Genomic DNA, 22,808 nt, shown 5'->3' with positions numbered 1-22,808 from the left:
ACTCCCTGTTCAACTTTATCACACTGATGTTGTTTTTAAACACGTTCCTTCCATATTGCTGGAGGTTTTTTAAAAATCCTGAAGAATCCATCCAGATCCCAATTCTCTCAGCTTTTTTCACTGTGAAAGTTTATTCCACCAACCAATAAAGATTTCTTTTATGTGACAGGAACACATGATCCAGAACGAGGTATCTATTTTAAGGCGAGTCAAGCACCCCAACATTGTACTTCTAATTGAAGAGATGGACATGCCAACTGAGTTGTACCTTGTCATGGAACTTGTAAAGGTGAGTATTTTTGAGGCAAGCTGCATATTAAGAATTGTTTCAACCAGATTGAGACATTTTATTGGTACTAAATCTTACTAAAATTCATGAAATCACAGAATAATTTAGAATGAGAGGTTGGACTAGATGATCTCTAAAGGTCCCTTCCAACCCTGGTCCCTTCCAACCCTACTATTCTATGATTCTATGAATGGGAGGTGTCTCTGAAGGTCCAGCACCCTACTGAAAGACGTGTAACCCTCTGTGAAATACGTTTTTTTTATAACCTTCAAATATTTAAAATATTTGTCTAACTTTCTGTATAAGTCACACTCGGAAGTGCTACGTGGACTTCGGAGATCACAGGTTTTATTTACGCTTTAAAAAGTTTTATCTTAAAAAAAAGGTGTCTGCCTTGAGGTGAACTGAAAACACACCCAGCCTGAATAGCTGTTAATACCATCCTTCAAATTTCCGTGTTCTTGATAAATTTGGGTTTAATTAAATGTTATTAGTTTATGTTAATTTCCAACAATATTACCTGTCATTTTTTTCTGCTGATTTATATAAGCACATTGTTAGGCTTACTTCCCTGGTAGTAACCTAAATTTAAGCTGGAGGAGAGTGGAAGTGAAAGAGAAAAAACAGCTTTCAGAGCATAGTTCTATTCTGAAAAGTAAGTTTGTGAATGCAATATTTTGTAGTTAGGGCTTTATTTATTTCTTCATAGTAACTTCCAGATCTCATGCATTTATTTCACTGGCTGGTTGAATTATATGTTCAAATTGGATTATGAAACTCAGATTGAGTCATCTCTTGCCCTCATACTGTCAACAGTGCAGTGCAAGATGTATGAATGTAGCTCCTGGTTCTGGTACTAATACACAAGTATTTCACTGCATAAAACATGGTAAAAATACGTTCGAGGAAATTGTAAGTTGGGATAGAAAGCCACTGAGGAAATCTTGTCCTCCATGCTTACTTTATCAAAATACACCTGGTTTTTACATTTACTAATGGGATTAATGATTCTCCTTGCTTCCTTAGCTATTCTGTGGGAAGGAGATCTTTCCAGCAGCCACTTCCATTTCTGCATCTTGATCGGCACATTCCCCTGGGGCAGCAGGAGAATAGCTACTCCTGGGAAAAATCCAGAGTTTTAAGTGATTGAGGACACAGGTTACAACAAAGCCATGCCACAGCAGCAGAGTTTGTGTGCAGGTGTGTTCTGTGTGTGTGCTCAACACTTTTGAGCAAATCAGGCACTCTGCACCCTGGCAACCAGATCTCTTCCTCTTAAATTAAAAGCATGGTCACCTTCAGTAGGCATCTTCTTTATTTGTGGTTAGAAACAGGCACCATCAGAGATCATGATAGAAGGTGATTGAGGCAAGCAAGATTGTTATCTGCTTTTCTCTTCTTATAGGTGGAGATTAGGGGATTCTCTTAATGTAGGCATCTCATCACGATGTTACATAGGATGATCACAGGTCCAAGTGTTTCTTAAAGAACTTCTCAGTCTCTGGGAAAGAGGATGAGAGCAAGGAGAATGAGAAGGTTTTTGGTTTATTCCATTACCCGCTGTGCTCCATGGCAGCACCACTGACACAAATCATACTACCAGTGCAGAGCTGGGAGGTTGTCAAGTGTGGCTCAGGAGTGGAGAGCCACAGATTTTCCCTGTCCTTGTGGTAATCTGAGACAGCCTTGTTATCCATGAGAAGTTCAGACCATGCTCCACATCTTTGGAGGTAGCAATATTGTCCTCTTAGGCCTGAGCCTACCAGATGCTCTACTTGAGTGGTGCTGTGAAGCTTAGAGTCCCACTAACCCTCCAGTCCACCACCTCTAAGCTCTGAGGAATCACACTGGAATGTGTTAGAAGCAAGGAGTTGATGGGATACTCAGCATCTCCAAGTCATCTCTGGTGGAGAGGTTAAATCCTAAGGAAAAAACCAAAATACTGGCACTCTTCCGCATCACAAATCCCTGTGTAACCAGTCCCAGAAGAATTTCCTCACCTTCATCATATTCACAGCGCTCTCTTGCACTCAAGAGTCTTAGAATCACAGAATCTTAGGGGTTGGAAGGGACCTCTAGAGATCATCTAGTCCAACCCCCCTGCTCAAGCAGGTCCACCCAGATGAAGTTGCACAGGAACACGTCCAGACGGGTTTTGAAAACCTCCAGCAAAGGAGACTCCACACCCTCCCTGGGCAGCCTGTTCCAGGGCTCCCTCACCCTCACAGTAAAGAAGTTTTTCTGTAAGTTTAAGTTGAACTTTCTGTGTTCCAGCTCTTGTCCATTACCCCTAGTCATATCACTGGACACTGCAGAAAAAAGTGTTGCCCCGTCTCCTTGACATGCACCTTTTAAATACTTGTAAGTATTAATGAGGTGCCCCCGCGGTCTCCTCTTCTCCAGACTGAACAGTCCCAGATTCTGCAGCCTTTCCCCATAAGGAAGATTGTAATGTGCAATGTGAAATAATGTGCAATGTGAAATAGCACAGCTTCAAATCTGGTGCTGTTAGCCATCTAACACTATTTTAATCATAATTACTGTTCTTTCCTATGTTAAGTGAGCTCACTGAGGTCCATGCTACTGTAGGTCCATGAGAGCTTGTTCAAAGGGACCTCGATACTCTTGCACAGCGTTGTAATCTAATGTAGTCACAGCTTCATCCTCCATTGATAAGTCCTTCATCTTGGCCCCGTGAGGTGTGCTAAGAAGTAAAAGCTGTGCCTTCTCTAACATGCTGAGATATAAGCATACAGCTGGTTTTATGGGTGCAACCTGCGGTGCTATTTGTGCTTGAAAAATGTTCAAATTCTGGTCTCTGGTGGATTTTTAATCAAAGTCCTACTCAACTAAATAAGAGAGGAGGGGACCGACAGCTCTTACAAAATAGCTAGCCTAAAATATGTAGATAAAGAAAACCATCCATTATATTCACTTTCTGTAAAAACACATTTTCTTGCACGCTTTCTTCTTTATTCTTCAGGACTGCTGTGCATACCAAGACGCTTATGCTTTTCGTTACACTACAGAAGGGCTTTATAGATGTCTTGGTAGTTCAGATATCCTAGAGAGCACTGTTTAAATGTTCCTTTCTATCCTAGGGAGCACTGTTTTAATGTTCTTTTCTTTTATGTGGAATAATAGAAGAAATTTAGAAGAAATATCCTAGTCCTGGGAAGTCAACTTCGTTTCTTTGAAACAAACATCTATTCCTTAATATTTAATTGTGGAAAAAAAGCATCTTGTTATTCCGTATGGGCACCAGGGAAGGTATTTCTGGAAAGACATTGATTGTTAATGCACCAATTGCTGACTGTTACCATTTCATAGCGTGCACTGTTAGAATTGATTGACCATCTGTTATTGACTGACTTCTGAAGACCTGACTTTAAATCAAACTCACAGACAGGAAAGAAATTCGGGGAGAGAAGGCTTGATACTGCAGAGCACGGTTTCAGTTAATACCACCCTGCATTAATTGGCAGGAACATGTTTGACATAAGTGGCTGCTGTGAATACTGCCCTCACCTCATGGCAGATAAGGCCCTTCATTGCTTTGTAACGTGTAAGAAAAAGCACATCATAAATACAAATATAAACACATTGCAAGTGGTGCCTCTAAAAGGAAGCAAAGACCTGGTTTCTGGCAGGCTGCCTTTTTACACAGCGAAACAAAATTGTTATTCAAACCTAACAGGGGTTTGGCCAATTTAACAAGCAAGATTTATTGCAGTGTTTCTTTTGCTGCTCCAGGATATGATTTCACTTTTGCAGAAGAAAAGAGAGATTATATCATTTACATAACAAGGTAATAAATAAATAATTGGTTACTGTACTTCCAAGTATACTTCCTTGTGTGCACAGATGATAAAAACTGCATTCAGATGTTACTGGTCCCACTTCACTCCAGAACAGGGGATTTAAGACTGAAATGTCATCCTGAACTCACCCCTTGTGCCTGAATAAACGATAGTGACCTGCTGTGTGAATCGGCTAAGCAGAACCTTGCAGGTTAAAGTGTTCTTTGGGGAAAGGAAAGTCTGAAAGTAATTCTGCCTGATATAGCTGTCAGCTCTGTTAACTCTTTCCAGGATATCACCTCTCTTTTAACTGCAGAGAATCCCGCAGACTAAATATAGGCTCTCTTTTCTTAGTAGACTACCTGGCAAGAAACTTTAACAGGTAAAGTTGACTGTTTAAATGGAGAGAATTCTTTTGCTTCAGATTGGCTTGACCAGCTGTTAATGTGCTCTGCAGCCTCTCTCTTCTGAGTCTAAGTTTCTCTTGCACATAGACATTTGTTCTTTTTTCTTATGAATTGAGTCCAGAATTTTCCTTTCTCTTTTTAAGGTTCAGCTTTTTTTCTTCTTGCCCCTCACATCTCAACTCAGATCATTTTCTTTGGAAGCAGATCCTTTGCTGATGTTATTGACACTTCTCCTGAGCATCTGGAATGTATTAGATAAGACCAAAGATCTGTCTAGCCCACTACCTCATGTTAAAATGCAGCTGGTACAGGGGCTTCACAGGAAGGAGCTTAGGGAAGATAGATTATTTATCCCACATATTTTGCCACATGCTGATATCTAATATTTAGGGATCAGATAATGCCATGAAGTACATGGTATTGTACTTTTGCCAAATATTTGGCCTTTCTCTTCCTAATCCTCTGTCTGGTTTAGCTTGGCCTTTTATTCCTCATTTTCCTTGACACTATGTATTTTGATGTATCTTGATCAGTCACCAGCCAGAGCAAGAGATTTTGATTTGGTCCAGATTTTGTAAAGGTTGTCTGCAAACAATTTCCAAAGCTGGGGTTTTGCACCTACAGTGGGAATAAACCCAGCCTGGCAGACTTCAGCTGCACCTCAGCAGTGCAAGACTTCTAATAGTTTGTTTGGATTTTCTAAAAAGTAGCATCTATTTCCACAGGTTCGAGTCTTTGGTGGTTGTCTTTTCCTACTTTTTCCTCTGTAGCCATGATTCCTGTAAAACTTTCTTTGTTTCTTCTCCTTCCTCCTTTCTCTTAGTGAAAGTAGTGAAAACATTGTTTACTCTGGAGATGATCCTTAGGAAAACAGAAAATAGCTTGAGACTCTCAATAAAATCACGAGAGTTGGCAAAGCTGGGACTTCTCTGTTGCCTTCAGACCTTCTATTTTTTTAAAATACAGTCTCCTGTGATACTTTTTTTCTTGATGTTTTGACTGCAGCAAGGATTGTTTGCATTATTTTTGCAGAATTATTCTCTTCCTCCTCTCTCTTTTTTTTTTTTTTTCCCTTTTATTCTGTCTTTTCTTTATGGTGCTGCTTTGATTTTGGCCAAAAGTCCAGTACAGATGAGTAGTATTTCTCAAAAGATACTTGTTTTGTCCTCAATTCTGTGAAGCTTTCTCCTTAATCTCTCTTTAAACTTATTTTTGGTCTTTCCCCAAGCACTTACATGTTCCTCTTCCCACTTGCCAGCTCAACTCTGGAAATACAGTCTGAATGTTATGGCTGCTTCAGATCCTGATGAAGATCATTTCAACTTTGAGGATTTCCTTCCTTCCTTCCTTCCTTCCTTCCTTCCTTCCTTCCTTCCTTCCTTCCTTCCTTCCTTCCTTCCTTCCTTCCTTCCTTCCCTCCTTCCTTCCTTCCTTCCTTCCTTCCTTCCTTCCTTCCTTCCTTCCTCCTTCCCTCCCTCTCTTTCTTTCTTTTCTCTCTTTCTCTCTTTCTTTTTCTTTCTTTTCTTTCTTTTCTGTCTTTCTTCTTTCACCATTAGTGGCTTTTCACTGAATTAAAAAGCACAATAAGGTGGAAATGGCAAAAACTGGCATCTCTGTGACTGGTGAAATAGAATTGTAAAATCATAGGATGGGGAGGGATCCTATGATAGGGATTGGAAGGGACCTCTAAAGATCATCTAGTCCAATACCCTGCTCAAGCAGGTCCACCTAGATCAGAAATGCGTCCAGGAGGACTTTGAAAAGCTCCAGAGAAGGAGACTCCACAACCTCCCTGGGCAGCCTGTGCCAGGGCTCCCTCACCCTCACAGGAAAGAAGTTTTTCCTTAAGTGGAACTTTTTGTGTTCCAGCATTTTGTCTCAATCCATGTCACTGTCCAGTCATCCAGCCCACGTTTCCTGAGCTTTCCTGAGGATGTTATAGGAGACAGTGTGAAAAGCCTTACTGAAGTTAAGGTAGATGACATCCACTGCTCTCTCCTCGTCCAGCCAGCCAGTTATACTCTCATAGAAGGCTACCAGGTTGGTCTAGCAGGGTTTCGCCTTGGTGAATCCATGCTGAGTCCTCCTGATAACCATCTTTTCCTCCATGTATTTAGAGATGGTATCCAGGATGAACTGTTCCATCACCTTTCCAGGGATGGAGGTGAAACTAACTGACCGTTAGTTTCCTAGGCCTTCCTTCTTGCCCTTTTTGAAGACTGGAATGACATTGGCCTTCCTCCAGTACTCACGCACTTCACCAGTCCTCCACAATCGCTTGAAAATGATGAATAGTGGCTTAATATGAACGTCAGCCAGCTCCCTGAAATACTAGTGTTAATTTTTAAGTATCTTCTCTATGACTGACATATATGCTGAAAAGTTCTTCAGTATTAGCTGCAAGAAGCATCATGCTACCAAAAACTTTACTTCTTGTGTAGATAAAACGGTTTCTAAAACCCACATTTTCAAAGTTTTATGAGGCAGTTTGAGTTTTACTCAGATTTGCAGTTCAGTCAGACTTTGGACAAAAATTTTGTGTCAGCTTCTTTGTGATTATAAAAAAGGGTGGCAAGGGTTGGTACATGGCATGGTACAAGCAAATATGTAGACATGCCAGAAATTTGCAACAAGGGCTCTGAACACACGGATTGGAAAGTGCTGGACATAAGAGCAGCAGCAAGTGGAAATGGTATGCAAGAGACTCTGGCCTCTTCGCAGGCCAACTATGAGAAATGGTTCTGAATTACTGATATGGTCAGCTGCCATTATGAGGGATGTCACTACAGTACATACTTTATAGCTGCAATAAAACTGCACTGCTCCTCCTTCCTTCACCTCTTCCTCCTTCTCCTTCTCTTCTTCTATAAATGATGCTCCTCGTTCTTTCCTAAATTTTTCAGTCATTCCACAAGCAGTGTTACTCATATGCCATGGTCATTTTGCTCCAGGGAGGAGACCTTTTTGATGCTATTACTTCTACCAACAAATACACAGAGCGAGATGCCAGTGGGATGCTTTACAATTTGGCCAGTGCCATCAAATATCTTCACAGCCTGAACATTGTCCACAGGGATATCAAGCCAGAGAACCTACTGGTAAGTGAAGATTCAGCTTTCATTTTTTTTGGGATGTGTGTGAGAGAAAGCCTGCAGTTCTCCCTCCTAAAACACACCCCAAGTTTAGTCCTGCCTCCTGCTGAAGAGGTTTCATGGCAAAGTTGTCTCAAGCAGATCTTATTAAACTTCCAGGGAATGGGTTTTTTTTCAGTTGAGGTTCCTCCAATGGCAGGTGCTTTTATAGTTTTGTGTGAGAATGTAGCCTGCCCTCTTTTTCCAGAAACTGCTAAAAGCATATTGGGTAGAAGTTACTGACAAATGATACTGCTTTGGCAGCCCATGTGCTGGTGTTTGTAGATGGCTGCATGCAGAAATTATAGCAGTCATGTTCCAGGGTTCATTAATGCTGTGACTTGGGAGTGTACATGAGAGTCTTGGTCTGGGGTAGGGCTTGTGCTGCTGTTGTGTGACATGTCTCTGAATGCCTAAAGTCTGACAATAGTAGAGTTAAGCTCTTGAGGGAAAAGAGAAAGGTAGGCAGGAAGTGGGAGCAACAGGGAGAGGATTAGATTTGCCTACAGAGAGATCTGTGGTAATTACCCACTGCCAGGAATGATCACACTGTTTGCATTGTAGCTGAATTGTTTCTGAGTGATTTTTCCAATGTTGTGTGTATTGAAAGGTCCTACATTGAATTGACACTGAGCAGCAAGGATGCAGCACTTAACCTCTTACAGCATCCTAACTCTCACAAATTATGTTAATTCTCTAAGTTTTATCAGGTCTTTGAAAGAAGTGAATCCTGTTTTAGAGGAAGGCTTTGGAACCAGCTTTAGCTGAGTTCTGATCCTGTCTCTGACATTAGCTATCTGTGGCCTTAGTCTCTTGGCCTTACTACGTTTATCTTATCTTTCAAGTGGTATGGGTAGTTCTTTGTATCACAAGATTGCTATTAAGAGTTGTTTTTGTGGCATTTGCAAAATAATTGCAAAATGGCATATGGGTCTTAACCTTTCTATTGATAAAGAACTGCTTGCCTTCTGTAGCCTGCCTTTTGTTTCATCTAAGTGATCATGACAGTATGTTTCCCTCCTTGTTTTCTTTATGCTGGTGAATTCACATTGTTATGTTTAAGTGGAACTTTTTGTGTTCCAGCTTTTGTCCATCACCCCTGGTCCTATTACTGGACACTACAAAAAAAAAAAAAAAAAAAGTTGTCCCATCCTCTTGACATCCAGCTTTCAAATACTTGTAAGTATTAACAAGGTCCCCCCGCAGGCTGAACAGCCCCAGTTCCTGCAGCCTTTCCTCATAAGGAAGATGCTGCAGTCCCCTGATCATCTTGATGGCCTTGTGCTGGACTCTCTAGAAGTCCCTCTTGAGCTGGGGAGCCCAGAACTGGACACAGGACTCCAGATGAGGCCTCACCAGGGCACAGTAGAGGGGGAGAAGAACCTCCCTTGACCTACTGACCACACTCTTCTTGATGCACCCAAGGATGCCATTGGCCTTCTTGGCCACGAGGGCACATTGCTGGCTCATATTTACCTTATTACCAATCAGCACTCCCAGGTCTCTCTCTGCAGAGCTGCTCTTCAGCAATTCAACCGCCAGCCTGTACTGGTGCATGGGGTTGTTCCTTCCCAGATGCAGGACTCTGCACTTGTCCTTGTTGAACCTCTCTGCTCAACTCCTGTTCTGGTTTAGCAAGGAGCAGCTTTTGGCTTAGTAACAGGGGGAGCGGGTTGCAGTGAAGACCCGGTAAAGAGTTTGCGGACCCTCCCCCGGCTCCTGGGTTCACACCCACCTCCGGCCTGGCTGGGCCAATCTGGCGCCTCTGCGATCACTATTTAGGGGACGGGAATTTGAAATGTGAGTCAGGAGGTGTAAGAGGGATACAAGATGGAGGCGACCACGCGGACCCTTCGGCCAGAGAAGGAGGAAGGAAGGAGAAGCAGTAGACCGGAGACCCTTCTGCAGGCCGTGGCGAGAATGCAGCTGTGCCCCTGAAACTTATGGAGATCCGTGGCAGGACTGAGAGCCACCAGCAGCTCCATGTGAGTGAGCCCGGACGGGCGAGGGACTGTGTGGGGAGACGGCCATGGCCCAGGCCGTGTTGGAGAGCCTGCACGCCGCAGAGCAGCCCCACACGAGAGGCAGAGAGGAGCTGCAGCCTTTGGAATGGGTGCACGTCGGAGCAGCCCGTGCAGGGCTGCCATGTGTGTGAGCTACCCCACGGACTTGCAGGGAGGACTGGTGTGGAGTTGGCCCGTCCTGAGGAGGGACGAACGGCAGAAGCTATTGGGAGCAGACTGACTGAGATCCCCACTGCCTGCCCCTCCGAACCGTTCAGGGAGGGGCAAGGTAAAAACCCCGGGATCAGGGCTCTGAGCCCGGGAAGAGGGGAGGGGTGGCAAGAAGGTGTTCTTAAAAAGGCTGGTTGGACTCTTCATTGACGTATTCCTCTGTGTTGTTTCGTTTTGGTTATGTTTTGGGTTTTTGTGGGTATGTTTTAGTTGATGTTGCATTAAATTATTTTCTGGTTTTTTTTTCTTCCCCAAACCGAGTGGCCTGGTCCGTTTTGTCCTGTACCTTAAGCGGCAATTAAGCTCTCCCTGCCCTTGAGCAATTCTCAGCCTCTTCGGTACTTGAGGCTAATCGTGGTCTTTGTTCCCTGATGGGCCTAAACCACGACAACTCCCAAGCCAGTCGAGATCCCGCTGAATGGCAGCACAGCCTTCTGGTGAATCAGCCAGTCCTCCGAGTTTGGTGTCATCAGGGAACTTGCTGAGGGTACACTCTGTCCCCTCATCCAGGTCATTGATGAAGATATTGAATCAGACTGGATGCAGAAGCACAGACCTCCAATTTGATCACCACCCACTGGGCTCTGTCATTCAGCCAGCTCACTTCCTGTGCTTTTTGATGAGGATGTTATGGGAGATGCTGTCAAAAGCCTTGCTGGAGTCAAGGTACATGATATCCACTGCTCTCCCCTCGTCCAGCCAACCAGTTATTCTCTGATAGAAGGCTATCAGGTTGGTCTATTAGTACTTGCCCTTGGTGAATCCATGTTGAGTCTCACTGATAACCATCTTTTCCTTAATGTGTTTTGAGATGGCATCCAGAGTTAGTTTTTCCATGATCTTTCCAGGGATGGAGGTGAGGCTGACTGATCTGTAGTTTCCAGGGTTGTCCTTCTTGCCCTTTTTGAAGACTGAAGTGACATTGACCTTCCTCCAGTCCTTAGGCACCTCACCTATCCTCCATGATTGTTTGAAAATGATGGAGAGTAGTAGCTTAGCAATAATGGAGAGCTGGTTAGCAATTCCCTTTCACCTGTGTCTTTTTCTCCTTTGTTTGTTCCCTTTTCCCTAAAAGTAACTTTCATTCTCGGACCTGAAGAGTGTCATCAGCTATGGACCCTACTGATAAATCTTAGTGGGTGAACCTGTCTCAGCATCCTATGCTAGAAATGCTTAAGTGTTCCTTGTTATCCTCAAGACATACAAAGTCCACCTGATTGTCCAAGAGTTTAGGATATGCTGAATACCTGTGATTTTTGAGCATTTCTTTTTTCTCTAGAGGGTGTCTTCATGTTTTAATTGGAACATTTTTCATAATTGCTGCTATTTAGCACGTTTATTATGTCAAGTCATGGGATGTCTTTATAGCCATATAATAAACCCTAGAGAACAACTTCTCTGACTGTTGCCATCTGCACTGATCACAAGAGCAGCTTAGAAAATACTGACAGTCTTTATAGTAATAGGATACATATGGTGGCACACAATTATGTGTGGCTGCATTCAATTACTGTTGTGCAATTACACAGTTTTATTGCTTAGTTAAAACAGTGAAAGCACTACATAGTGGGTAATTTGCACTAATCCTCATTTCTTTGATTGCCCTTCAATATTTAAATGCAGTGGAACATATAAAGTGTTTGTTCTGAATAACATGAGCATTAAATTATCTTTCACATTCCTTGACTGGCAAGTAACATACCACAGCTTCACATTGGGCTCCTTTTTATATGGAGTTATAACAGGGTGAGGAAAAGTTACTCTCTTCAGTTTTACAAGTCAGCTGAAGTAGTTTCCAAGGAAAGTGATTCCTGGAAACAGATGGAGCAAAATACTGGCAAATGCACAGTACCAAACCTTATGCATTGGTAAATACTGGCAAAAAAGCCTCTTCTGTAATTAAATTTTAGGATATAGTAGTCATAGATGGTGCAGTCTGCTGGAGGAAGGAATTTGTGAATGTTCACAAAGTTAGCACAACTCAGAGAGGGTTTTATAGGAGATAACCATGTGAAATAGAATATGAGATGCTAATTAGTCTGAATTCAGCTCTTGATGTCCAAGAGCACACTTTACATTTTTTTCAGCAAGTGAATATTTAAAGCTCTAGTCTCTAGCCTTTAATTAAGACTGTTGTTGAAATTAGATTTATTACTGCCATTTCAGAGAGCACTTTCTTTAGTTTCAGGAACCAGATGTATTTAGCAGTCTGTGTTTTTAATAAAACCATAATTGCTTTTTTTTTTTTTTCCCAGTGCTTTTCTATAAGCCTATCTTTTTTTTCTCTTAGGAGCAGAGAAATGTGAATCTATATCAAGTTTCTGGTCCTCTTAAAGATCCAGTTGTATTATGAAAAATAACATAAGGAAAGGAGAATAATTTTGCCTATGCTGATTGCCTGTTTGTGCCTGTATCTCCTGGCAGCAGGAATTAAGGACAGAGATTTTTTTTTCTCTAGAAGTGACTAACATTAGCAAAAGAGTAACTGGGGGGAGGCAGGCTGTATGGTATAACTGTAACAAACAGTGGCAAGAGACTTCAAGATTTCAAGTGAACTGTTCAGAGGCCCATTGTAGAAGTTACTATATTTTTGCAAGAAAAAATGTGTGATTTCCCTCTGCAATAAATGTAGATAAAGGTAATTTCTGATGTAGGAGTAACTGGTTAAGATGAGTATTAAGAATGATTTTGGTTTCAATTGCAAAGTAGTATATCCTCTATTGTTATGCACCATCAGTGCTAATTATTGTCAGAATGTCACTATTGGTGAGCCGGACTGTATGAAGCTTTGTTTTGGGATGCAAAATAATAGTGACACATGTATACTTTTAGAAAGGCTCCTGTAGAATGTTTCCATTTTTTAAGGCTCTCTTTTGGTACATAGCTTTAAATTGCATCATAAATGATTTCAAAATGGGAAGCAAGAACTCAATGGATTAGAGAAAAACATACAGTCTGATGTTTTAGATGTATCTTAGTCTTTTTTTTAACTAAAACATTTTTTTTGTAAGATTTGAGTGTTTGCAGGTTTAGAGTTGTTCTTTTGCATTGAGTCAGGTTTTAAAATTGTCTGATTTTTTTAATATTTCTATCTTTTCATCCTCTGACCACATCTTCATCTCCCTTTGCTCCCATAAAACCTATGCTGCTGTGAAGACTATATTTTAGGAGAGGATTTTTGTATTTACTCATTAATAGCCCTATCTATATCTGTTGATGGTGATGGACCGGTTGGTGTATGAGTCATATATGGAGAGGACAGTGTTTCTGGGTGAAATAGTCCAGCCAGGTTTGTGTCTTGTGACTTCAATACTCACAGAAGATTCTGTGACTTTGCCTGTGCAGTCTATATTATGCAAGAAGTGGAAATTCCTGTGAAGGCCTTTAATGTCTGTGCAAGTTACATGAAAAAACTCAAAACCCCTATGCTGTGAATTGGCTGTCAATGGGGAGTTAACCTAGGAATGTCACTGCTGGAAGGTCAGACCTTAGCTTCTGGGTTTTTCTAGCAAGTAGTATGTCCTTTGCTGGCCAGGTAGCAAGATGGGTCCCAAACACCCTGAGTATATTCAAGAGAAGTTGCCCAAATGATCTGTGAATTTTAAAAGCATGCAGAGAAGTATGTTGTAGGTAAGGAAGAGAAAAAACACTAAATTAGAAGGAACATTTCAGAAAGTTAGTATATGTTGTAGTTACCTTGATGGTCCTGTTAACCTTTGAATTTTCTTCCTGATTTAGGTTTATGAACACCAAGATGGAAGCAAGTCCCTGAAGTTAGGAGACTTTGGCCTAGCAACAATTGTGGATGGACCCTTATATACTGTTTGTGGGACCCCAACATATGTAGCTCCAGAAATCATTGCTGAAACTGGGTAAATCACCTGTAGTGATTATTCATTGATGTGGATACAGTAGAGCACGTTCTCACCAGCGTGCCACACAGGAGTTCTTGCAATTAAGATTTTTATGCTTGCTGTTGCTTGGATATGGTGCAGAATCATGGTTCTTAGAACAATTTAGTTGGAACAGACTTCTATAGGCTGTCTTGTCCAAACTAGCTCAGAGCAGGGACAACTTTGGAGTTATATTATATATCCTATGCCAGTTGTTGGCCCCAAGCTTCTCAGCTTAACACTGTTACTAACTAGCCATTTGCAGATACTATAAAGCTAATTCTCAAGCTGTCCCCAGAGACTGCTACTGTTCACTTGATCTTATTTCATTATCACACACTGCCCTCTTCTTCTGATTTGTTCCACAGAGTAAATGTCTGCTGACTTGAGCAGCAAGTGCCATTTTTTCAGGCTTTGTGTTGGTAGGCAGCACTGTCTAACTCAAGAACACAGCACATCTTCTCTACAAGTCGACTTTCTGATCTGAAGTAGTTTTAAGATGTAAATGTCAAAAAGATATGAAAGCAGAATTAGGATAGGCAGGTAGAACACAGAGAAAGTTAAGATGAGAAAATAGAAGAAATTATTTATAACTCTTTTTCCTCTGTTCTGGTACTGTAATTCATAGGAGTCAGATATCTCTAACTATGTGTCTCACACTTCTAGGTATGGCTTGAAGGTGGACATCTGGGCAGCGGGTGTGATTACTTACATCCTGCTCTGTGGCTTTCCTCCATTCCGTGGGTATGGACTGATCTAGTCAACTATCTTTGTTCTATGAAATGGTCCCTGTGTTGCTTTTGCATTAAGCGCAGAGATTCCCATTGGAAAAGTTCTCTGTTTGTAGGATTTGGCTTTTTCCTGGGCTCTGCATAGTAATTTAAACAAACCCCATAAATGTCTGTGATTTTACTGTAAAATCTCTGTCTCATGTTTGTTTATTTTAGTTTAAACTTCATTGCATTACAAAACAAGAGCCTCCATTACGGGTTCTGAGTTCCTTTGCCTGATGTTTAAAATACAGTGAAATAAGCATCTTCTTTCATGGACCAAATACAACAAATTTTGTGGTTGGTAAAAGGTAACTAAAATGTAAGCCACTTAATAAGGATATGTCAGATCTTTTCTACCCGTGAAAGCAATTACAAAGTTGTTGACAATCCTAAGTCCAAGCAGGTTGCCTCAGAAAGAACGTAACAAATACACTTTGTTTTATGATCTCACCTTTTTCACCCATGGTTGCATGCTTAGAGGGAAACAACATTTTCCAAAAGCATACAAAGGGATCACCAATTAAAAGAAATTTCAAGAAGCCTATTGAACCCAGCTCTGGAAATAATTTCTTTGTGGGTTTTGTTGTTGTTTTGTGGTTGGTTTTTACTTTACAGAAGTGGAGATGACCAAGAAGTGCTTTTTGATCAGATTTTGATGGGACAGGTGGATTTTCCATCTCCATATTGGGACAACGTCTCTGACTCCGCAAAGGTGGGTTTTATAGTTGTGATACTTTCTTCTCCAATATTATTCACAGTGTCAGTATCTAATCCATGTTATCCTTCCGCAGTACTCTGTTTGACATGTATGTTGTCTGTCAGGCTCCTGGTAGTTCTGAAGTGGTCCCCATCTCTTTGCGATGTCTTATGCAACAGACACCAGCAGCTCATAGTGACCAAGAAAAATTTTAAATAACTTTGCTTGACCTACACTTGTTGGCTTGAAAGCACCCTGGGACTGTGCTTTATATGTACTTAGGATAGGGAACAGGTACCAACCTGGAGCCTTCAAATATTATATAATAGTATTATAGGGAGGCTGTTTTCCCTTTGCTAATCCCATTAGATGATATGTCTGTTGTTTCTTTCTGTCAAAGAACCAGGCCTCACGTTGCCTGGAACTCCTTATTGTTGTCAGTGTGGTAAGAAACACAGACTTCTTCTGACCACCAGTTCATGGGCCATAGCCTCTTGGCACATAACACAAGGGAGGTAGCTCTTGAGATGTGCTAAGGCATACGCAATCCTTTTCAGACACAGATCCTGACAGAGTTCATTATATATGCAGAGCAGATCAAGTTTTTAACTCACCTTTGCACTGGGGCAACAGTTTAATTCAGTGATTTTCTAGGCATCTGGCTGGCATTCACTACAGTGTGTATATATATTTCTATATATTAGATGTGTATAAAACATATATATATAGAGAGAGATAATACTTACGTGTATGTAAAACCAAAAAAAGCTAAAACCATAAAACTGCTTGTATGGTCATCATGTAGATAAGTGCTTGATTTCTGCCAATTTACTTCAGTAGACTGTAAGGCAAATCCAGTCAAAACTGTCTTCCTATTTCTTTCAGCATGACAATGTTGAAATAGTCACAAAAAGAGAAATTTGGAGGTGGATGCAAGTAATGAGAGTAGCATTCTGTGTTTTGAATCTCCATTCTTTGGAGAATTACATCCTGCTTTTACAGATATGTGGAGAGTGATCAAGACTAGCACTTTAGCCTATTAACTAATGAGGTTAGTGAATGAGATAGAGTCATAGAGTTGGAAGAATTCCTCTAAATCACGTCTTTGTGTTGTAGCAGACTTTATTTCATAATATAATTAATGAGAACTCTGCAAGACCTTTGCCAATGGAATTCTCCAGTGAAACTCCTTCTTCCAGATAGTTCAGTCTTAAATTTCTGTTTGACTTCTCCTTCTCACTAAGGATTATTAACTTTGGTCTTCAGTGATATCCTTTTATTTACTTTTATACTGCCATCCTGTTTTCTGTGCACCCCACTCACTGGTGGAATTAAATATATGTTTATTTGTGTGCTAATTGAGAACTAGGTAATCGTAGAGGTAATCCGAGGATGAAAAATAATGGGTTTGAATGTTTGGGGGGTTTTAATATCTTTTATGTCATTTATACAAGAGCTTAAAGTATAATTCTAGATTTTCTGGCTTTTTTCCTACAGAGGAATTGGCTTTCTGTTAACGGGAAGCTAACCTAATTTCATGTGACCATCTGTTTTCTACATAATATATTAAGTGCTTTTCTCTTAAACAGTGGCTACAGAACTGTAACTCAGAACAATATTCTAGCTTTTCAAGGTACTGTTAGATACTGATTTAAAAGTTCATCTTGAAGTTCAGGAGTTCATAGTTGTTCTTCTTTTTAAAAGAATGTATTTCTGCAGTTGGTAGTTCACTCTCTCCTTGAGCACTCTTACATAATCAGTTGAAGAGCACTTTAGTGAACGAAATATTGGTTTGTTCTTTAAAAATGTTCTTCACATTTGACCTAGTATTCCATTTCTCAGGAACTTATCACAATGATGCTTCAAGTAGACGTAGATCTGCGATTCTCAGCCTTGCAAGTTCTTGAGCATCCATGGGTTAATGTAAGTATTTTCAGGCTTGTAGATGCTGCTTCGAATTTGGCACCTTTGAGCTCTTTTCTGTCAAGTCCTTTCTATGCCCTTTTGTAGCCAGCACATTCTAAAAATACCGCAGATTTAGCTGGAAATAAGCTGGGTTACAGTTTAGTATATCATAACGTACCTTGGAGTATTCACTACTTCATGCATGCTCAGCTACATTTTCTCTGAAGTATTTTGGGCAAGGTTTTCAACAAATCCCAGCCACACTTGACAAATTTATATCTCTAACAATCAGCTTGCTGATGTAGTGACACATTTTGCTCTCCTAAGATCAGATGGACTCAAAAATCTGACAGTCATGATTAAGAGCTATTGAAATATAGTCCATGGTGTTAAGCCTACTTGATCCAGTATGAAACAGGGAAACCTTTAGAATCATACTTGGCTTCTGACATTGAAATATGCATATATTTATGTGCAGCCATATCCATTTAATCTGAATTACCATGAAATAGCTATTTATGTGTCCTGGCTCGTCTCTATGTGACTGGACATTTGCCATAAGAGTGGTAATCAGTGCAGTGGCACACGGATAAATCTGGCAGTGAATAAAGAGATTTCTCTTTACTTAATGTTGAGACAAGGACACTGCTTAATATTTGTTAGCTATTCCAGACTATTTAATATGTCTTAAAATATTTGGATGGCAAGAAGGAAAAATTGGAGAAAATCCAGATTCAAATTCAGAAGGGAAAATTTAGAAAAGAAATACTATTGAGACAAGAAGGGAAAGAAAACTGAAGGAGGAAGAAATAATGCTTCATTTTGTTTGTTGCAAGTTTGAGTGTGCAGTCCTTCCTGGAATACTATTTCATTCCTCAGCTGCTATATCCAAAATCTTTTTCTCGCTAAAATACTATTCCAAAACCTCAAATATACAGTAATCTCAAATGTTACTCTTTTTCTAAATAGAAGTGCCTTCCAGAATAGTGATGATCAGTTAAGTATATTCTTTAGTCTTGGAGGCTTCCTTTTAACCCAAACCATTTTTTTTTTAAACTGTAAATGCTATTATCATGCAGAGCACTTCTGTGCTGTACAAAGAATGCAAGGATCCAGAACAATATCAGATGAAAATCTTTTCATTTTTGAGATGACATTCAAGCAGCTGAAATGGTAATTTTCCCTTATGCCAGGTACTGTCCTTGGACATAGTGTTCTGTCACAGTTCATAATGCCTTTTGGTGACTGAGGTATCTCTCATTCAGCATGGGAGGGGGACAGGTAGGGTTTTCTGGAGTGCTGCTGAGGAATAGACAGAATTAACTGATCAGAAGCAGCAGATGGGTCAGTCATCAGCATTGTCAGTCTACACACTGCTGTTGAGGTTACTGAAACGTCACTTGTTTACATCACATAAGGATGTAGTCACTAATTCCTCTTTTTCCAAAAAATACACTGAAACAGTTAATGGTCCCCCCAGACACATAGATACACTATGATGTATTTTAGGAAACCATTTTAGCAAAATGTATTAAGAAGAGGTGGAGCTCTTTGTCAGTAACATGGTGGTGATGGTGTGCGGGTGACAAAGGATGTACTTCCTTCTCTCACTAGTGGTTGCTAATGGGAAGGGCCAGGGAAGGGAGCCAGTAGCTAGTCTTTTAACTCCAGAGCTCCAAAAACCGAACCTGAGCTCTGTTTACTGAAGCACCCTGGCAAATTCCTGAGTCTCTGTGCATTAAGTTAAAATATGGAGCTCATTGCCAGAGGATGCTGTAAAGGCCAGTATAAATGGATTCAAAAGAGAGTTTGATAGATGTTTGGAAGATGAGACCATTGGTGCCTATTAAATATGGTGGTCTGGATACAGCTCTTGGCTCACAAAGTTCTGAAGTACTTGCTTGGCAGAAGCTGGAGGATATACTAGGGAAAGTTCAAGATCTACTTCTTTTCATTAAATATACTATGTACTTTCATAAAACAGTGACTACAATGCACTTGTTGGAAACGAGATACTGTTTTCAATTCACCTTTGGTCTAGCTCTGTTGTGCTTCCTATAGTTTAACGCTGATTTTAATTCTTTGCAATCAAAACCTGTAGCAGTTCTGTCCATAAATAAGTGAATCAAATATTCCATGACAGTTCAGTAATTTCTTCTTTTCTGTCCAATTGCTGCTTTTAGCAACTGAGACAAATCAGTATTTTGTCTTCAGCAGCACACTAATGATAGTTCATAATGCAGATCAAAACCTCTTTTGAATTCTCTTGTGTATCCTCCTGTTATTTTTTCTGGAAGGAGAAAGGCCAGCACTGGGACCAGTTCAGTAAAGTGCTTGAACACATTCCAAAAGTCTCTCCTGGTTCAAGGCATCACACATGGAAACGCTTAATATCAGGCATAAAATTAACTTGATGGCACGAAAATCCTAGTTCACTTCAGGAGAAATAAGAACATGGCTGAGTTAAAACAGGTGCTTAAATGCTTTCATGAAAAAGGACACTTTACTGAAGTGGGTCTGGGAAGTATGCAGTAGATAGCCTAGCAATGACAGCCTGCTTGCCTACAGAATGATACACTGGTGTCAGATCTGTGCTTCCATCCTCCTGCCATCTCCAGCTTGACCAGCTGCAAGTTTGTCACATACAACCTCCCTGTGCCTCATTTTTCCAGCCTCAGGACAGAAAATTGATATATTCATCCCCATTTAAATAAAGCTCTGCAATCTGTGTGTCAAAATTACCTAGGCAATTATGAGCAACTTTTGTAAAATGCTGTCTTTCTGAGAAGAAAGGGAACATGGATTTTTCACCTAATACTCCATTTTCCCAGGTAACCTATTTAAATACTTTTCCATGGCATCAAATGGTGGACTTTCCTTGTTTTGAAGCTATTCATAGAGCGGTAAACTTGCACATAAAATACTGGATAGGAGAGCTGGCTTGGAAACCAGGCGTGTGTTTTCTTCAACAGTTTTAAGGAACGTTTTCTCTCTTTGATCAAACCTTTGATAGAGGTGCTGTAACTGCTTACACTATATAAAACCATTTTGTGGATTGTAAATAACCATTCTACTTTATAGCTGCTTACTATGTGATTACTTGGTAAATCGCTGAGATTCCTGGAATGTGCTTTGACAGTTTCAGTAGGAGCCAGCCCTCATTTCGGTTTCAGTTTTTGCTATAAAAATAGCTGGAATCCTCTTGGAAACTGCAAAACCTGTTATGGTCAGAGTCAGATCAGTAAAGCAGTTCCTATGTCAATAATACCCCAGCTGTTTTCAATTCAAAAAAACAGAACCTGAAAAGAAGTTGGCTACATGCCATTGCCACAGATGGAGATCTTGACTTCTAAATGCAATTCAGCAGCAGTTCCTTGCCCCCTCCATTTAGTTTGTTTGGAGTGGACTTTCCTATGCAGTACAACAAATCCATCAGTTTATACTTCCCCTACAGGGACCCCAGCTCTTTCCTTTACCTGCTCAAATTCTTTGCAAAACTAAAGAATTATAGAAGAGACTGGAAGCTTTAGGTCTGGCATTTTAAACATTGATGATATTGATAACCAGAATTATACTACACAAGTTACAGGATGAACCTACTCTCTTTTTGTTGTATAAGTAGTAAATACTTCTTAATACAGCATTGAGCATTAAATGCTGAAAGGGATGGATGGCATTCTGTAAGGCCTTCTCTGTTAAAATAATCAATACAAAATGTGGTGTGTTGTTGCTAGAGGAGGAAGGTGGCACACACCAGCCCAAAAAGAATTGGGGAAACTGGAAGTTTTGCATATTTCTTTAACCATGTCTGGCCTTGGAAATTTGTGTGAAAAAGAAATGAATAACCAAGCAGTAAATAGCAATAAGCTGAACATTTGTAGGGAAGTTAATTGAAAAAGACATTTCTTTCTTGGCAGCTGCGCTGCTTTTGGTTACGCCCTAGGACACTGCCCAAAGCGAAATTTCCTTGTAAGCCTTAAAGGAAACAGAGTCCAAAAGTTTTTCCAGCACATCTATTTGCTCTAATTTTCTGCTGTTATTTGTATAATAGCCTATTCATCTGATGCTTTTAGACCTGGAAAGTAAAGCTCTTGTGACTAGCTTGTGAAATGGATCCGAGTGCTTCGGGGCAGTAGGAGGCTGAGAATCTTGAACTTCATTCCATCTTTTTGATGCTTCATTTTCCTTTGAGCAGAAATATCTCCTGCCATAGAGAACAGAGCAAATATGAAAACAGTGTTTATTAATTACTGAATCAATGCCAAGACCTCTGCCTCTTTAAAAAACAAAACATTGATTTCTTGCAAATAGACCATGAAAGGTATTTTTTGGAGGCTGATTAAAAAACCACAAATATATTTAAGATCCCAAGGAGTTTACATTGTCCAGGATAAAACTCAAATTGTGCGCCAGAGTTTTCATACTGTCAAAGAATTTTGACGGCCCAACTTCTAAGGTATGCTCAGAAGATCACTACTTTCAGCAGTCAACATTTTCTTAAAGTTCCAAGAGTTGTGCACCAAATATCAATAATCATCTTTAAAAGATCTTGTCCTGTCTGCTAAATCTGAGACTAAATTCTGTGATTGCAACCCGTTACAAGAAGTAGTTCCTATAGCAAAAGGATAAAATAGGGAAAAGGAACAGTTAACCTCTTTGGGCATTGACTTCCTTCCCATTTCAGCAACCTGATGAAGTTATTGTCAATAATGTTTAGCCCATTCTCCAGTTCTACAATTTACCCTGCTGATTCTGGTGAATATGATAGGTTTCTTGCCTTTGTAGACTGTGGAGCAGCTTGTTTTGTATGTAGTTAGGCAGCTGTCATCTCTCTACCTATCTGTTTTCTTATTGGCTGAAGTGATTCCAGGAGCCAGCTAAGACACATTAGCTTGCTTATAAAGCACTCAGACTAATAATAATACCAGAAAAAGATGACCACTAAACAGCAGGTAGCACCAACATTGGTAAGAATATTTAGTTGAGTGATTCCCATGTATGTTATTGCTGCATCTTAAGTTGAGCTGCAAGATACTTCATCTAGCAGCCGGAGCCCAAGCTGTGTGTGTCTGGCACGTTGCCACTGTGGGTGTGGTGCTTCACCAGTGACACGTTACTGCAGTCTTGGTAACTTGTCTTCTCCGCAATTCAGTCCTTTGACAAGATGACACAAATGTTTGGCAGGCTTTTGTGTCAAGAAAGCCAAGAGAATGACCTTTTTTTTCCCCCTCCCCTCTCTAGTGAAGAAGAGTTCATTTTAAAGAATAACTTTCTTCTGCAAAAGGCATGGTCAACGGAAAGCAGGTTATTTTTAGGGGTCGTACACCACGGAGCCAAGACTCCCCAGTGCTAGGCAATAATTGGCTACTGGGTTATATTGTTTTATTTTGTATTTTGCAGCTGTGTGCACTTGACCATATTTTACCAGCAGAGACATTTTGTTAAAGGGTGAGTGAGAGATCTCTAAACACAACTCCCCAAGCTAAATAAATAACAAACCCTAACCAACCTCCCTAAAATTCCCTTATGCTCACTGAACTCGTGATTTACTGCAGCTACTTTGTAACTCTTTACATTCAAAATTGCTGGAAAGCCAGGTATAAAGGTGTCTTTCAACTCATGTATTCTGACCTTGACTCTTGTTTGCCTGTATCCTGCTAGGATTTCACTTCAGTGGAA

The 22,808-nt window shown here is 40.4% G+C and overlaps 1 protein-coding gene across 1 annotated transcript in view; it reads left to right on the top strand.

Annotated features, from left to right (window-relative positions):
• Positions 1-22,808, top strand: part of DCLK1 (doublecortin like kinase 1) — a 253,678-nt gene that overhangs the window by 214,627 nt on the left and 16,243 nt on the right. Inside the window, exons 10-15 of the mRNA XM_062020438.1 lie at positions 170-289; positions 7,448-7,594; positions 13,600-13,733; positions 14,421-14,498; positions 15,143-15,239; positions 17,067-17,147. Coding sequence (XP_061876422.1) covers positions 170-289; positions 7,448-7,594; positions 13,600-13,733; positions 14,421-14,498; positions 15,143-15,239; positions 17,067-17,147 — 657 coding nt within the window. The remainder of the gene's footprint in view (positions 1-169; positions 290-7,447; positions 7,595-13,599; positions 13,734-14,420; positions 14,499-15,142; positions 15,240-17,066; positions 17,148-22,808) is intronic.

The sequence above is a fragment of the Colius striatus genome, chromosome 1, assembly GCF_028858725.1.
Source record: "Colius striatus isolate bColStr4 chromosome 1, bColStr4.1.hap1, whole genome shotgun sequence".
NCBI classification, from domain to species: domain Eukaryota; kingdom Metazoa; phylum Chordata; class Aves; order Coliiformes; family Coliidae; genus Colius; species Colius striatus.
This window is presented reverse-complemented; position numbering and strand designations above follow the sequence as displayed.